The sequence below is a fragment of the Carettochelys insculpta genome, chromosome 4, assembly GCF_033958435.1.
Source record: "Carettochelys insculpta isolate YL-2023 chromosome 4, ASM3395843v1, whole genome shotgun sequence".
NCBI classification, from domain to species: Eukaryota; Metazoa; Chordata; order Testudines; family Carettochelyidae; genus Carettochelys; species Carettochelys insculpta.
In genome coordinates, this window is record NC_134140.1 from 26218275 (window position 1) to 26235472 (window position 17198).

At 43.9% G+C, this 17198-nt stretch overlaps 1 protein-coding gene across 1 annotated transcript in view; it reads left to right on the forward strand.

The window, feature by feature from the left end:
- STX18 (syntaxin 18) overlaps positions 1-17198 on the forward strand; it is a 115073-nt gene that overhangs the window by 54958 nt on the left and 42917 nt on the right. The window contains exon 2 of the mRNA XM_074992482.1: positions 10411-10478. Coding sequence (XP_074848583.1) covers positions 10411-10478 — 68 coding nt within the window. The remainder of the gene's footprint in view (positions 1-10410; positions 10479-17198) is intronic.

The following is a 17198-nucleotide window of genomic DNA, read 5'->3' on the forward strand; positions in this document are numbered from 1 at the left end:
ATGTGGGCGTACCATAGTTTTATATAGGGGAAGTATGATATCTTTTGTCTTATTATCGATCCCTTTTTTAATAATTCCTAACATCCTATTTGCCTTACTAACTGCCGCTGCACACTGCGTGGATGTCTTCAGAGAACTATCCACTATAACTCCAAGATCCCTTTCCTGATCTGTCGTAGCTAAATTTGACCCCATCATGTAGTACGTGTAATTTGGGTTATTTTTTCCAACATGCATTACCTTACACTTACCCACATTAAATTTCATTTGCCATTTTGCTGCCCAATCACTCAGTTTGCTGAGATCTCCTTGTAGTTCTTCACAATCCCTTTTGCTTTTGACTGTCCTGAACAACTTGGTGTCATCTGCAAACTTTGCCACCTCACTGCTTAATTCAATACCGACAATACCTCCACTATGTTTTACATCAATCGACAAGGAGGAGCACGATCCCGTGCCCTATGTGCGGAAGCAGTCCGATTGTAGAATTAGTGCATTGCCAACAACATAACGTTGAAAGCCTCGTACTTGCCGGGCGCTCACACCGTGAAAGCAGATCAGCTGAGCAGGCACTTCGCAATCACGCACAAATGGCAGATCCACTCCGATCTGCTACAGCGCATTTTTCGTACATGGGGGTTTCCCCAGATCTATCTGTTCGCCACCCAGTACAACAAAAAGTGTCCCCAGTACTGCTCCAGGGCAGGAGTGGGGCGGGGGGTCCCTGGGGGACGCATTCATGTTTTCATGGAGGGGCTCCCTACTTTACGCGTTCCCCCCGCAGCGCTTATGCACAAGGTCTTAAACAAAGCCAGAAGGGAGAGAGCTTGCATGATACTCATAATCCCGCTTGGGATCGGCAGCAATGGTTTCCCTTGCTTCTGCGCATGTTGGACCGCCCACCACTCCCTCTACTGGTGGCGCCGGACTTACTCACGCAGGCTCAGGGCTCCATAGTGCACCCACACCCTCAGGGTCTGCACCTACAAGCATGGCTAACCCATGGCTCAGCTCCTTAAAGAACACGTGTACGGAGGGAGTACAACAAGTCCTGGAACGTAGCCGAAGGACCTCCACCAGGAGGACTTACAAGCACAAATGGACTCGTTTCACAGCCTGGTGTTCCGCCAAGCAGTTAGCTCCCCTTGACGTTCCTATACCTGTAATACTAGAATACTTATTGGACCTCAAGAGAGGCGGGCTTTCTCTATCCTCGCTAAAGGTCCACCTTGCCGCTATATCAGCCTTTCGGCATACAGAGGAAGGGCCCACGGTATTCGCCCATCCTATCGTTACCAGGTTCTTGAAGGGGCTGGTAAACCTGTACCCCCCTCAGAAACTGCTTCCACCATCGTGGAATTTGGACATGGTGCTCAGCATGCTATCGGGTCCACCTTTTGAACCATTAGCCACAGTTCCCATATGTCTCCTTACGATAAAAACAACCTTCCTCCTTGCAACTACGTCAGCCTGCAGGGTGAGTGAGCTCGCGGCAGTGATGGCAACGCCGCACTGCACAGTATTCTCAAAGGAGGCGGTAAGCTTAAGGCTGCACCCAGCCTTTGTTCCAAAAGTCTCTTCGGAGTCCAATCTTAACAAGCCAATAGTTTTACCCTCGTTTTACCTAAAGCCTCACAGCTCCGGCAAGGAGGCACTCCTGCATCTCCTGGATGTGAGGAGGGCGTTGGCCTTCTACATAGACAGAACTAAGTCCTTCCAGAAAATGGACAGGCTCCTAGTCTCTCGCTCCCAGCTCAAAAGGAGAAGGTCTCTCTTCACAGAGGATCTCAAAGCACATTGTGTCCTGTATAAAAATGGGTTACGAGCTTCCAAATGCTCCTTTGCTGGCCCCACCCAGGGCTCACTCCACCAGGGCGGTGGCGGCGTCAACAGCCTTCTTCAAGGACATCGCGTTAAAAGACATCTGTAGAGCGGCGACCTGGTCATCCTATGACACCTTCGCCGAGCATTATGCCCTGCCTCAGGTATTCGAAGAAGATACCCATCTGTCGACAGCAGTCCTCTCGGGGGCAAGCTGCACATAAACCGATTTACCCACCTCCTTACTTGGGTTACTGCTGGGTAGTCACCTGTTGTGGAGCACCCCTGGGGACCACTCGAAGAAGAAAGAGAAGTTACTCACCTGTAGTAACAATGGTTCTTCGAGATGTGTCCCCGTGGGTGCTCCACCACCCGCCCATCCTCCCCACTTTGGATGTCTGTCTAGTGTTTTTCAGGAGCATCCGAGGCAGTTGGTCAAGGAACTGGCGGGGACCGGATCGCGCACGCGGCCGGGGGCGCGCAGGGGGGTGGCGCGCACTGGCGCATGCGCGATCCAAGAGAAACTGCTGGAAGATTTCCGATCTGCGGCGCCGGGCGAGCCCGACACCTATTGTGGATTACCCACGGGGACACATCTCGAAGAACCATCGTTACTACAGGTGAGTAACTTCTCTTTTCTTAGCCCTTAGAGGCTATGTCTACACTAGAGAGTTTTGTGGTCAGACGGGGCCTTCTGTCAGCATATGTCAGGGAGCTTCTGTTCTCCCCCCCACACACACACACAAAGTGTTCTGTCGATAGAGTCTCGACAGAACTATGCATTTGTCTCAACACATTTCTGCCAACAGAAGCGCAGTGTAGACAATTCTGTCAACAGAGGGGGCTTCTGGTTCACTGGGCATCCCTATTTACAGAACTTCTGTACAGACATTCTGTCAACAAAGAGCAGAGTAGATTGCACTATTGATCTGCTTTTGTGTGTAGATGCAATATGTTGAAAGAAATGTCGACACAACTCTGTCGACAGACTCTTCTGGTCTAGACGTAGCCAGAGTGGCAAAGAAAAGCTTGAAAATGTGACATCAGTGTAACTGGAGAAGTACCGTAAACTCTCTCATATCTGGCAGCCCCAGGACTAGGAGTCAAAAGAAAGTGTGTGAAAGAAAGTTACCAAAATAACTCTGTGGGTGAAATATTACATGTAACCAATTTCTTAGTGTATTAAGCTTAGCCTGCATGTTCTGTTTTATTTTGTTTAGTAACCTACATCATTCTGTCTGTTATCTCACAGCCATTTAAATCGTACCTTTTTGTGTGTAATAAAATCACATTTTTTTATTAATGAACCCATTGTAAGTAATTGTTACTTGAGGGAGGGCAAGGCATCTGTGCATATATCTCTTATGTTTGCCTTCTGAGCATTGAGCTTATAACAGGCTTCATAGAGAGTAAGAGAAGACTGATGTTATCTGAAGTTCAGGTCCCACTGAGGCTGTGCATTTGGATGCAGAGACAAGTCTCTTTGACTGAGCGTTCCTAGACCTGATCTGAGCTCAGAGTCTGTATTGTACCACAAAGGGCGTTTGATCCTATCTCTGTTGGGTCTGGATGGGCAGCAGAACAGAGTTGAGGCGTGCCCACTTGGGCAGGAAAGTAGGGTCAGTGGTATTTCAGCAAATTAAATGACAGTCACATGGGATCTCTGTGACCAAACGTTTCACAGGGGGATTTTCCATCTCCGGAGGATCACCATTCCTCCGAGTGAGGACAGCTGAGTGGATGGAAGAATAGATTTGTTTTTCTATTCCCCCCACCCCACCCCTACCCCTACACCAGGGCAGGGTCTGCATGTTACTCTCATAAGTGCAGATTTATCAGTGTCCATAGCTACGGTGACCTCGTCTTAAAGTATAGCTCAAGACTGAATCTGCTGTTAGTCAGAAACAACTCTCAGAACAAAAAAGCAGTCATGTAGCACTTCAAAGGCTAACAAAATAATTTATTAGGTGATGAGCTTTCATTGGGACAGACCCACTTCATGGGTCTTATGAAGTGAGTCTGTCCGCGGAAGCTCATCACTTAATGAATTATTTTGTTAGTCTTTAAAGTGCTACATGACTGCTTTTTTGTTTTGATAGAATACAGATTAACACAGCTCTCTGTCTCACTATTTAACTCTGAGATGTGAATTCTTTTGTGCATTTCAATGAGCTGTTAACTACACCTGTAATTAGTGGGGATCCTGCTGCACTCATTTCTTCTGGCTACACACATGGCCCTTATGGTAGGGGACTCTGTGTGTAGCAGGAAGAAGAGTGCAATGGGCCCAGCCAACTTACCTAAGCTGCTGTGATATGTACTATGAGAATCCCCCAGCCCCTGCTAGCTGACACTCCCTACCTCTCCATGGATGAAGAAGTCACCTCCTGCTATTATTTGCGGAGAAGAGTGTCATCCGGCTCTTTCTGTCCAGCCTCTTTGTGAGGCGATGGGGACCAGTTCCCAGAGGTGCAGGAATAGCACCATGGTGGGGTGTGCATGGGTAGGTGAGTGGGAGAGTTTGTGGTGTGCCAATGACCTCAGTTTGGCTTAATCCACCTCTGCTGCAGTCGTCTTTTTATTGGTGGTAAGAACGTATGTGTGCGCATTGCGGGGAGATTCTTGTTATAGTGGATGTTAAATAGACTGAGGGGGAATGGATTTATGGGAGTTTTCATGATTATTTTTGTGTTGGAATTCTGTACGTGATATAAACACAGTACATTAAGCACAGGTTGGGTGCTTGAAAAATTAAGCAAAATGTCTGCTCCTTCTAATATCAAAGAGGTAGCCATGTTAGTCTGTATCTTAGAGAACAACGAGAAGTCCTGTGGCACCTTATAGACTAACATATTTTGGAGCATAAGCTTTTGTGGGCAAAGACCCGCTTCACCCGAATCATGAGTGGGGAGGGGAGGCTTCAAAGGAGTATTTAAAGAGTGGGGTCCTAGTAGAAGGGAGGGCCATTGCTGACAAAGTCTATTCAGCTCTGGCCGTCCCTTTTACTGGGACCCCGGTCTTTAAATATTCCTCTGAACCCCTCACCCCAACTCATGCATCTGATGAAGTGGGTCTTAGCCCATGAAAGCTTATGCTGCAAAATATCTGTTAGTCTATAAGGTGCCAGCAGACTTCTTCTTGTTCCTTCTAATGAAACTTTCTTTTCAAAGTGACCTTTCTGGGTCAGCTTAAGTCTATGGCAAAGGCAAGCCCAGCAAATGTCAATTGATCACTACAGAGGCCAGTTAGAAAAGGCAGAAAGAAACTGCATCAAGCCACACGGCATGCCATTAAGATCTAAGGAGAGGGACAAACTTTTCCGATGCAAGTCCTAAAGTTAGTGAAAGCATAATGATGCTAATCTAAATTCATGCAAATAATGTCACAAATGGCAGGAAAGCAAAGTAGTGTCAGTGCAGTTAAAATGTGAGACGAGAATTTTACCACAGATGCAATACTTTGAATGCAAATGGCTGAGATACCTATTACAGCTTTCTTGCTCATCATCTTGAATTTTTCTGCTTATGTGAACCATTGCTAATTTAAAATTTGTTTGGACATTTTCATTGTGCAGCAATGGGAGAGAGATTTATATATTTTTACTAATCTTCCTCTTCTGACTTTCCTGTTTTATTTTACATGTTAACTTTTAAATGTGAAATATATCACTATTTGTACGTTTCCATTCTTTGTTTCGGAAATTATTTCTTATCACCTATTCAATATTGTTCCTCTGTGCAGATACAGTATAAAGTTCTAATTTGGGAATATATTTTGTTTTTACATTCTGTTCTAATGAATGTATGCATAAAATACATGTCAAATCATATGGAGTGCCAGTCAAGGAAAATAAGAGAAACTGGAAAAAAAAGAAAACCACTTGCAAGTCCCACGCATGTATAGAAGTGTTTTCCGGGTTCCCCTTTGGGCCCTGTTATGTTAGGCTATGTTTACACTGTGCCCTTAGCTTGAAATAAGATACACAATTTGCGCTACACAAATTGCGTATCCTATTTTGAATCAATTTCGAAATACTGTAGGGTATCATCATTCGTGACCTTAATGTTCATGAATTCAATTATTTGCGAGCGGCACTGGGAAGGCACTCCAGCAGCCGCTGCTTCCCCCGGGGCCATGGGCACTCCACCCCCATATTAGCGAAAAATCAACATTTGCAAGGGTTCCGAATGTGGAACCCTCGTGAATGTTGAGACCCTACTGTAGGCTGTTTCAGTATTTGGCACAGTCTGTACAGTACCAAATTTTAAAATACTGTGTTATTTTGAGGCATCCTTTACTCCTCCCACAACAAGGTGTAGAGGGATGCCAAAATAGCACACCTGACGTTTAAAAAAAATAGTTTGAAATACCAGGCAAGTTTTCTAGACATGGGGTTGTTATTTTGGGATTCCTGTTATCCTGAAATAGCTCCACAGTGTAAACATAGCCCAAGTTACTACTCCTGGTTACTTCTCTTTTTACAACTCATTTTACTGCTAAAGAGGGTGAAACCCAGCCCCTTTGAAGTCAGTGGAAAAACATCATATTCAATTCAGTGTGGCCAGAATTTTGCCTTCTGTTTACTACATAGAAAACCTTCGAAATTACACCAGAGAAAATACTTCTCTGATAACATGAGGTGTGAGAGAGAATGAGTTAGAGTGTAAGGTGTTTTAAAAAATACATGCATGTTTTATGTGTAGTGAGGTACAACTGAGTTACTTACATAGTTAGGTAAATTAGACAGCCTTTTTAAAAGAAACTCATGGCAGCCTGGTGTCTCTCTCTAAGGCGTAGGTTCCCAAACTGGGGGGCATGCCAAGGCAACCAATACCCTCCCAACAATCCCCCACCCCAAGAAAGAGCCCGCTCTGGCATTAACTCCTGCAAAAATGGAGGGGCGGGGGAGTCCTGCAGCTGCTTGCCAGAGCCAGCATCTCAGGAATCGCATGCCCTGCTTCCCCTCCCCAAACAGCCAGCATGTTTCTGGAAAAGCTGGGTCTCTTGCCCACCGGTGACTTCCTTCCACCTGCTGCCTTCCTGGCACTTGGAGCCAGTGTGGACCCAGGGCTCCTACTTCCCCTCAACCCCGTGCAGAAGGCACTAGGCAGAAGGAAGTTGCTGGTGGGCAAGAGACCCAGCTTTTCAGGAAACATGCCAGCTGTTTGGGGAGGGGAAGCAGCACATGCACTTCCTGAGATTCCGGCTTTGGCAGGCAGCTGCAGGTCCCCCAGGTACCAGCCAAGCTGTCCCCTCCCCTCACCCAGACCCCCACAAGTACCCTGCTCAGGGTACCAACCAGCACCTTGCCCCCTGCCCTGGGTCCTACTAGCACCCTGCTTCTGGCCAGACACCTATTACCAGCTTGCTCCTGTACCCTATTTTCCACCCAAATTCTGCACCCCATCCCTATCCCACTCATTGGCAGCCCTGTCCTGTGCACTGGATCCCTCTTTTTTGGCTCCACCTCAGAGTGTAGAGAGGCCCACAAATTCCACTAACCCTGGAACCCCTGAAGAATTAATCTGAGTCCTTGAACCTCAGTCCTACCTACCCTCCCCCCATGGGGCTGGAATGCCAGGGGAGGGAAGTGTCTCAGTTGGGGTCACATCAGTGGGGCTTCGGGGCAGGGGGGCTTGGAGGTTTTTTTGGAGTTTTTTTTTTTTTTTTGCATCTCACTTCTGTGGTCCCTGACTTACTTTTCTGTGGGTCAGTAACTCTGGACCCAGAAGAGGTTCCCCAGCCATCCCATATATAAAGACAATGCTGAAACATTTGTGTTGGACATATATTTAAAAATTAAGCCTGGCCGTCAAGCCCCCATCTGGCCACAGCATCATAACACACCTGCATCCCCACACACACCTCAGTCCTGAGCCTATCAGATCCCCAGTCTTCTGCCACAACGCTACTGCACAATCCACATGCTGCTAATCTGCATCCTAAGTCCATCGTGCTCCCAGCCCCCCTGCCCTGAGCCCTTCATAGCCCAACCTGAACTCCTGCACCCCACATCCACAAGCTTGTGGTTTGCTCAGCACCCCAACACTCCACCTGACCCCAACATTCTCCAGCCAGGAGGCCCATCCCTGAGTCACCAGCCCCTTCTCCACCTCTTTCTGCACCAAATTCCCTCCCAGAGCTTGCACCTTTCACCCCTTCCCACACCCAAATCCCTCATTCACACCCCAGAGCCTGTACCGCCTGTCTGAACCCCGTGAGAGTGAGCAAGGGCTGGGGACAGCAAATGATGGAAAGGAGGGAAACAGAGAGGGTGGGGCCTCAAGAAAGGGATGGGGTCTTGGGGATTGCTCTGACATTTAAAAAGTGATCTTGGATGTAAAAAGATTGGAGACGACTGCTGTAAAAAAATGTGGGGGAGGCATAGGTCAGTGGTTTGAGTGTTGGCCTGCTAACCACAGAGTTGTGAGTTCAGTCCTTGAGGAGGCCATTTAGGGGAATGGGGCAAATAAATTAAAAAAAAAAAACCTGTTAGAGATGGTACTTGGTCTTGTCAAGAGGTCCTTGTCCCTCCTGTGGTCCTTTCCAGCTCTGTGAGATGTCTCTCTCTCTCTCTCTCTCTCTATATATATATATTATAAAAAGAGGTCAATGTGAGACACTGGCATAAGTCAGAAGAGGGAAGACTGGTTCATAAAAGTGTGTTTGTAATCACCATGTCCAGTGCCAGGCAAGTCTGTAACACTCTAGAGTTTCAACCCTCTTAGACTGTCTCATGTCCAGCCTTTGCAGTCCTAGTGCATACATTTACTTCTTTTCTGGTAATTGTCTTCTTGTTGGGTGATATGTTTCCAATAAGGCACAACAACTCATCCAAAACTTCCCCTTTTACCTTTTGATTTCTGTGCTAACTGTGGTGCATACCCACTGACTGTATGAAGAGTCCAAATTTTTCAACCTTTCAATTAAGTCTCTTGTACACATGCCATGTTTACTGTTTTCCTCTGTAAGACCTCACAAAGGTCCAAGCTTCTTGCAGTCATCATTTTACATTTACATTGTGTATCTCAGCTTACTCACTCCTTTCTTTAATTTTAGCTGTCCTTATAATGTTACAGCAGCCAGGGCAGGGAGTTAGTTGCACTTTGCTTTCGTGAAATGCCCCAACTCTGAGGTACACTTTCACAAACATCAGTTCTCATAAGCATATCTAATGGAGGCACTTAACAGGTTGGCTGTGCAATGCTGATGCCCTTGGAACTTTGAAATCAGAGTTTCCCTTCCAGGTTAGTTGCTTACTGAAAGTACTGAAGCCCATTTGCTCCAACAAGACTTACTTTGAGGTGATCTTCATTCACCTGGACACACTCATGATAGGACTCTTTAGTAGAAGCCATGCCACCAGTTACCCTGTCATGCCCTGGTGTTTATTTTCAACCAAATGTCATGATTTTGCATTTGTGACAACATAATTATTTGCTTAACTCTGTAAAATTCCTACCACATTTTTGTACTACTTTTAAAAACATACCTCAGGGAAAGTGTGTGGGTGTTTTTTGGTTTCTCCTTTGAAAACTTCCTATGTTCTACGTAAGGCATTGAATAAATGTAATTTTTGTGTGTGTGGAGACTGAACCATATTGGGGAGTTATTAAGGAAATCACATTGGGGATCTCTCTCCTTGGGCTAACTAAAACTGTATTTCTGAAACTTCTTCCTCCCTCTATGCTAAGCTGGATCTTGCTGGGTATCAGCCCCAACCCTGACTGAAAAGTTCTTAAAAGTTGTTCGTTGTTCCATTTAAATAGTCTTTTGAAGAGTAGAGAAAAATATATGGAGGAGTGTAAAATGAAGAGATGTGTGGAGAAACAGCTCTCCCTCTGCATGTACATGCACAAGTGTTCAGATTCTGCACGTTATTATCAAATAGTTGTGAACAGTTACTTGATAGGTTTTAACTGTTTTGGGTCGGATGGATCAGGGATTAATCAGTCTGGATAATAAAGCACTCACTGCAAAAATACAGGTGAAAATATTCAGATAAATAACATTGATCAATTTTCTTCCCTTCTTTTGGTAGATGCAGGTAATGTAGTTGCAAAGCAATTTAGTTCTTACGATTAAACTGAAATGTTTGGGTCAGATTTTCTGTTTTATAAAGCATGTACATGTATTTGGTATTTTGTTTTTGTAAAAATCTTTTTTGTTAAATGGACCTGTTTTGTAAAATGTACACATGATCCTTATCCACCATTATTCAGCAATATTTAGTGATTAAGTATATACTTCATGTACTCTCCTCTTCGATTCAGTGCTTTTTTTTTGGTTCAACAAGTGTTCTTACTTGATCTTGTTTCCCTGAGACTAGTTTTAACCATTGGCTACATGCATAATAAAAATTATAATTTTATTACAAAATGGAATCTGTACAAATAACTTAGATCTCCGTGTAGCTTTTATCATTATAATCTTGAATTACATTCTAGGCAGTAGTTTAGTTTATAGTTCAATAGCACAGGCCCTGTTAATATTTGTACTTTTTAAAGAGAACAGAAAATAAAAATAATGTTAAAAATCCATTTTAGCTGGTAGTAGAGTTAACATTTATACTTTTATTTTTCTGTTTAGATTACTAATATTGGGAAGCTGAAGGATTTTCTTCTGAAACACAGAAAGGATTACATTAATGCATACAGGTAAGTGTGTATTATGTTAAAACTTGATTTTCAGTTTTATTAAATGAGCCCATTAAAATTCTCTGAGCACACTGACATGATTTAAAACAAAATATACAGTTTGCTGACCAATTTCATCCTGAATGGTTTATACGCCAGACTTATTGCCTGTTAGTAAGGGTAGGTCTGCATAGCGGCTGGGAGGTGTAGATATACAGGCACTAGCTGCTCGAGCTAGTGCACTAAAAATAGCAACGTGACCGTGATAGTACAGCTGCCTGAGTACAACACTGCCTGTGATTCTAGGTACCTTCTTAAGTCAGTTTGCTCAAGCATTGCCTGTACTGTACCAGCAATACCGCTGTTTGAGTGCATTAGATCAATCACAGTTTTGCCTGAGTTGGGAATCATACCTCCCCAGTGCTTTTTTGTGTCTTTTTTTTTTTTTTTTAAATAGGAGCTGGTACTCAGCTGGCTTCCTGTTCCCTACCCCCAGCCAGTCCTACTGCTCGGGCTGCTGTGGTGCAGGAACTCATTATCAGCAACTACCAGCACAAAAAAAAAAAACACTGCACTTCCCAGTAGTGCCGTAGACATCTGCCAAGTGGTCAGTGAAAAGCTTGAGCAGATAGATGACGAGTGGCACAGGATAAGGCTTATCAAACTCTGGCAAGCGAATTCAGGAACTGAAGGACCTCTTTGAGAACACTTTATTGGAGTACCACTCACTCTGAATTTCTTTGCTTTCCTAGATCAAAATTTTGAGGAGTCTATTCCAAGTGCTTGAACCTACGGGAAAAAAAAGCATCCTCATTTGTGTCATTGTAGGAAGCATTTGACATTCTTGAATTTATTTGCTGCCTAATCACGTCAGTAGCTGGTATCTTGTCTGTTTCAATCCTGTGTCTGTTTACAAGATCAGAAAGCAAAAGTTGAAGAGTGCTGCAGCAGATATACTTAGGCTACGTCTACACTGTGAACAAGGGGTGCGACCTCAACGTGCATACACTTTCTCACACTAGGGCCGTGTCTACACTAGCCAGAAACTTCGAAATGGCCATGCAAATGGCCATTTCGAAGTTTACTAATGAAGCGCTGAAATACATATTCAGCGCCTCATTAGCAGGCGGGCGGACGCGGCTCGCCGCTGTGCGGCTTATCCAGATGGTGCTCCTTTTCGAAAGGACCCAGGCTACTTCCAAGTCCCCTTATTCTCATGAGCAGATAGGAATAAGGGGACTTCAAAGTAGCCGGGGTCCTTTCGAAAAGGAGCCCCGTCTGGACGAGCCGTGCGGTGGCGAGTCGCGTCAATTTCGAAGTGCCGCAGCTGCCCGCATGCTAATGAGGCGCTGAATATGTATTTCAGCGCTTCATTAGTAAACTTCGAAATGGCCATTTGCATGGCCATTTCGAAGTTTTTGGCTAGTGTAGATGTAGCCTGGGACTGACATAAATTCAAGTGGATTTGTATTTGGCACAACTAAGTTGTGCCACTGTGGCTACACTTCTATTTATACTTGCTCCAGCTCTCATGGAGCTCGCACAAATACGACAATGGGAGCTGGGGATCAGGCTCCTTGCTTGTTGCATAGAGGCAACCGTGCATCTACCACTGCAGCAAACAGCACTTTCACTTTGTTAGATCTGAGGCTGGAGATTTTAATATTGTTGCAACCTGAATTTTGGAGATCTCAATCCAAAGAATCGATAGGGAAACATTTTGAACCAGGAAAATGTAATCTGTAGGAACATTTTTAGGCCTGTCAGTTTTAGTCAATGTGCTAATATATATTTATACATTATGAGCATTGCACTCCACAGAAAACAAGGATGGAGAGGGTAAGGGTCTACTCTACTTTATCAACTCTACTACTGAAAGCAGACATTTGAAAGGTCAATTTGAAAGGTCAATTTAAAATACTTGGTTAGTCATATTATTTAGTTTTTCTTGCTTATAAAAATATGCCAATTCAGTGCCCTTGTTTCCAATGCACACTCATTGTGAAGACAACAGACTGCTTAAATTCTCCCAGAAGGCTCAAAACTAGGACTTATCCCCACATATCTAATCATTCTTGTCTTCCTCCTTCCTCCTTCAAGTCCTCAGAAAAATCTGAGAGAGAAAAGGAGCCTTGCAGCATAATCTGATAATCTGAAAATCAATGTGCTCAGCTGATTGACAAGGGAAGTACATTCAAGTGTGTAATATCCTAGAAGGAAATTACCATGCCTTCAATTCAATTACGTGAGACAAGATGATGATCTGTGCTGTGGTATCACATGTGAAGACAGGTGACCTGTGAGGCTGTGTCTAAACTAGAGGGTTTTGTTGACAAAATCCATGGAGCGTCTAGATTCCCAAGAGCGTTCTGTTGACAGTAAGTTGACAGAGTGCACCACTTTTTTTTAACAGCTGTATCCCGCCCACTACAAAGAAGAATACCTCCTGTCGATGGAGATCTGTTGACAGAAAGCCAGTTTGGCCGCTCTGGGAGCCATTCTGTTGGCAGAAAGGACTTCCAGGACACTGGGCAACCCTGTCTGCTGTGCTTCCAGTTGACTGTTTTTCCAATAGAGTGGCTGGGCAGTCTGTCAGCTCTCTGTCGACAGAGGAAATTGCTCTTCTGATCCGTTTTGGCAGTCTGGATGTGATCTGTCAACAGAAGTTTTGTCACAAAATATCTTCTGACAAAAACTTCTGTCCACAAATCACTGTAGTCTAGACATAGCCTGAGATTACCAAAGCCCAGCTTAACATCTTAAATTTCACCTAAACATGAATTAGAAATCTGTGCAGATCAGACAACAAAGCTGTATTGTGTGCTTCCTGCAATAAACACCCTTTTACAAACGGGCCGTCAAATTTTACACCAGCTGAAATTTCCAGATTGTCTTAAAGTATAGCTTCATGAAAAGGATCATGCTAGATTTCATTCTGGAGATGGCAAAAGCATATGTGGAAGTGCCATATATGAAAAAGAAGCATACCAGTCAGCATAATTACTAAAAACTACTCCTGGCTTCTCCCACTAAATGAACTTCCAGCACCAACTAGAGAGCCATTAGAGAGTCCCAAACTGGGAATTTGAGTAAAAGAATGTGGATAGATTTCCCTAGCAGAGGGCACCAATACCACTCTGTAGTTTCTTACCATTTTTTTTCAGCCTATCAAAATAACTGGAGTTTTGAGTTGCAGCCAGCCCTGTCCATTTCCTCCTTCTGGCAATGCAATGGGTAAGCTAATCAGCTGCACCAGATGAAATACAGATGTAGTACTGAGTGTCAGCTGAATATTGAAGATCTGCAAGTCCCTGATATTCTCTCTATCTCTTGCCCAAAGATGCATGGCAGTGACAATGAGATAGGGCACCCCCCATCCCATTAGAGAATGCTGAAAGTAGGTGAGCAGTCATCCAGTGCTACCCTTTGGTTCCTCTCAGTAACAGATGAACAGAGCCACTCAATAGCTCCTTCCAGTCCTGTGAGGGACTGTGACTGTGTCTGCAATACCTTATGATCAGTGGCATTAAAAGGTGTCCCAGGGTGAATTGCCAAATGATTGAGTGCACTTTTTCAACACATCCTGGTAAGAAATGTTCTGTGTGCCAAGGAAGGACACCATAGACTTTAATTTTGTTAAGTGTTAAGCAACTTCAGCTCTGTTCAAGCCAAGGCAGCTGTCGGTGCTCTGTACTTCCCAAAATTGTTTAAATGTTGACATGTGCCAAAGCCACACAGAGAATAACTCTTTCTACAAAACAAATATCAAAACCAATATAAAAGATACTCAGTATAACAAAGTCTTATTTTTGTAATACTGGTTGGAATAGTTAATGAACAACACTAGGTGGTGCTGTAAATTTAAAACTAAGCAGGGCTGGCTTATTTTGTAAAAGCCACAAAATGAATGGTTACAGTAGTGGAATTTCAGTAACTGCAATGAGAGGAATAAAAGCTGTCAGTAATTATTGGTGTATATTGACTCTTACATTATTTGAATATTCTGTATGCACTAAGTTTTCATACCGTATATGGTTTACCTGTCTGAAAGGAAGATTAAAAATGGTGATATTCAATATTAAATTTCTGACTGATGTTCAGAAAATATATTCTGTTAGATGTAATTATTTGTGATGTAGCATATATTTTAATGGAAGTAAGAAAAATGAAGAGTTAAACACTGTTTCCTAAAGTAGGGTTTACTTGAATTTTAAATACATTTATATTTAAGTCTTACTGACAGTTACAAGGGGTGTATGCTTCTGTGATCAACACAGATAATGTCAGAAGGTTAAATATTGATTCCTGTCAAATGTTAAAAAAAACACCATTGTTAAACACCATAGATGCCTTCCTGTATGTTGAAATTCAATTAATTTGGAGTATTAATGTGTCACTGGTGAGCAAGTCTCCTAAAAAAATCTTTCCCTGACTTCAGACAGACTTTAGGCCTTAATCTCCTCCCATACCACTTTTAAATTCTGTGATTTAGTTGATTAACATGGAGGTGCAGCAGAAAAGAGAAGAGAAATCTGCCTTTTCATGTTTCAGCCTTGTAGAAACTGGTACATCGCTATTCCTTTGGGTCTTACATAGGTCCCAGCAGCTTTCTTGGTTGGAGAGCTGCTGGGAGTTAGAGTGACTAGATGTTCTAATTTTATATAGTCAGTCCAGATATTCAGGACTTTGTATTTGATAGGCTCTTATTACTCTCCATCCCCCATCCTGGTTTATCATACTTGCTATCTGAACGCCCTATCTGGGGGATTCCTGGGCTCTGTATGTGCTTCCTGTTTTGTAGGGTTATGCTATATTTTTGATGCTACTGCAGATGTCTAGGTAGTGGATATCCAACAGGGCTTTTGTCCATCTTTTCCTGGCAAGGAGATAGGAATTATGCCTGTCAGATGCAAACACAGCCATGCTTTCTCATTCATTTGTCATCTCCAGGTGATTACTGTTATGTGTTTTGTCCATCTTTTCGTCCCTCCCTTCATCCCGCAATTTATCCTGCTATAATCCATCACTTTACATTTCTAGCTATGTGGCTCTTTTCATCATGGTATGAGTTTCTTGTAAATCAATCAAGCTAGTGCAGAATGAAGCTGTTTGCTTAACTAGTGTTTTACGCAGGGAGAATACGGCCCTGTGCATGAGATACTGTACCAGCTTGCAGTTGTTCTTCACGGTCTTCAGCTACAGCACAGTGTTTTCAGCTTTGTGGCTCTTTATGGTTTAGGCCTGATTTTTTTTAGAGACCATCTCTCTCTCTCTCTCTCTCTCTCTTAGTGCTTGAAAGAGACATTTGAGATTAAACGAATGCTTGAGCTCTTAGTTTCTAGAACTGAGCCAGGGAGCCTGTCGTAAGTAGTGAAGACCCTACAACTCTGGATTTTGCTTGCTTCCTTGGACTGATAAAGCACTAGCTCTTTGCAGCATGTAGCCTAGTTTATATAGTTACTTGGGTTTTCTCAAGGTGTGTGTTGAATGGGGAGGATGTTATTTTGGAGTTGAGGTAGGCTTGGCAGTGCTTAGTGTTGCCTCTTTGTGAATTATACTTACTTTTAGATATTTATGCATGAAATATAGCCTGGGAATACAAACAGGAAATATTAATCAGAAAAAATAAAATAAACTTTGTCTTAAAGCGCTTGCTCAAACCAGTTCCAATTTGGTGTGAGCATGCTGCGTTCATCACAGCTGGAAGGTTTTTCCACTAATTTGCACCTCTATGGCACCTTACATAAGGCCATGACGTCAGCTCAGTTCTTTCTCATTACTGGGGATAGTTAGCTGGAATGCTCATTCTATCTTGCTTTGGCAAATCTGTCCCCTCAATAAGCTTCAGATATCTGTAAATAGTTAAATCAGTAGTTATCAATGGCAGAATGGTTACAGTTTCAATAGGATTTCATTCTGGGGGTATCCTTACCTTCAGACTCTCACCAGTACCAGGACATGCCTTGTTCCCCAGATTTTAAACCCTGAGGCAGCTTGTGGCAAACCTATGGCCAGGGCTCAAAATGGGAGAGATCAACCATTAAAAATATTCTTCCTGTTTGAGGGTTTGAGTCTACTATCTGCAGAACAGGCAGGACTACTCCAGGAGATATAATAGAAATAACAGGAGGCGGCCTCCTCCCTTCTTAGCTCAAGGCTCCAGGTAGATGTGTTCCTTGGACCCAGCCTGAGCTCTGGGAGTGGGGAGGCTGTGCCTTCCTTGGGACAGGCCTGAGCTGGGTTGCAGGGGCTGCCAGGCATGGCAGACCCTGACCTCTGTGTCAGAGTGGTCCCAGGCGAGTTGGTTCATAGGGAGGCAGAGCTGGGGCCAGCAGGGCTCCCCATGTCTGACGCTGCAGCAAAGAGCTGGGGAGAGAGTTTGGGGTAGGAGGGCATTTACCCTGTCCAGTGGTTAGCAGGTTCAAGAGCCCTGTCCTCAGGTGGCCTCTGTTTTCCTGCTGCATCTGTCCCCAGTGATCACTCTCCAGTATCACTGTTTCTTGTGCTCGCTATCCTTAGCAGTGAGTCTGAAATATATTGTCCCTCTTCTCTGTGCTCCTTCCCTTTCCATGTTTTGGAAAGCCATTGGATTCAGGCATTTCCCATTTTCCTGGCACAACCAAACCCTGACCTTGCTTTAAGTTAGAGTAAGAGGAAGCTGCATACCAAATTTTGGTGGCCCTTCCTTTTAGAGTTTGAGGTGTTCTTGAGCAAATGGACTCAGACACATGGACTCGCAGA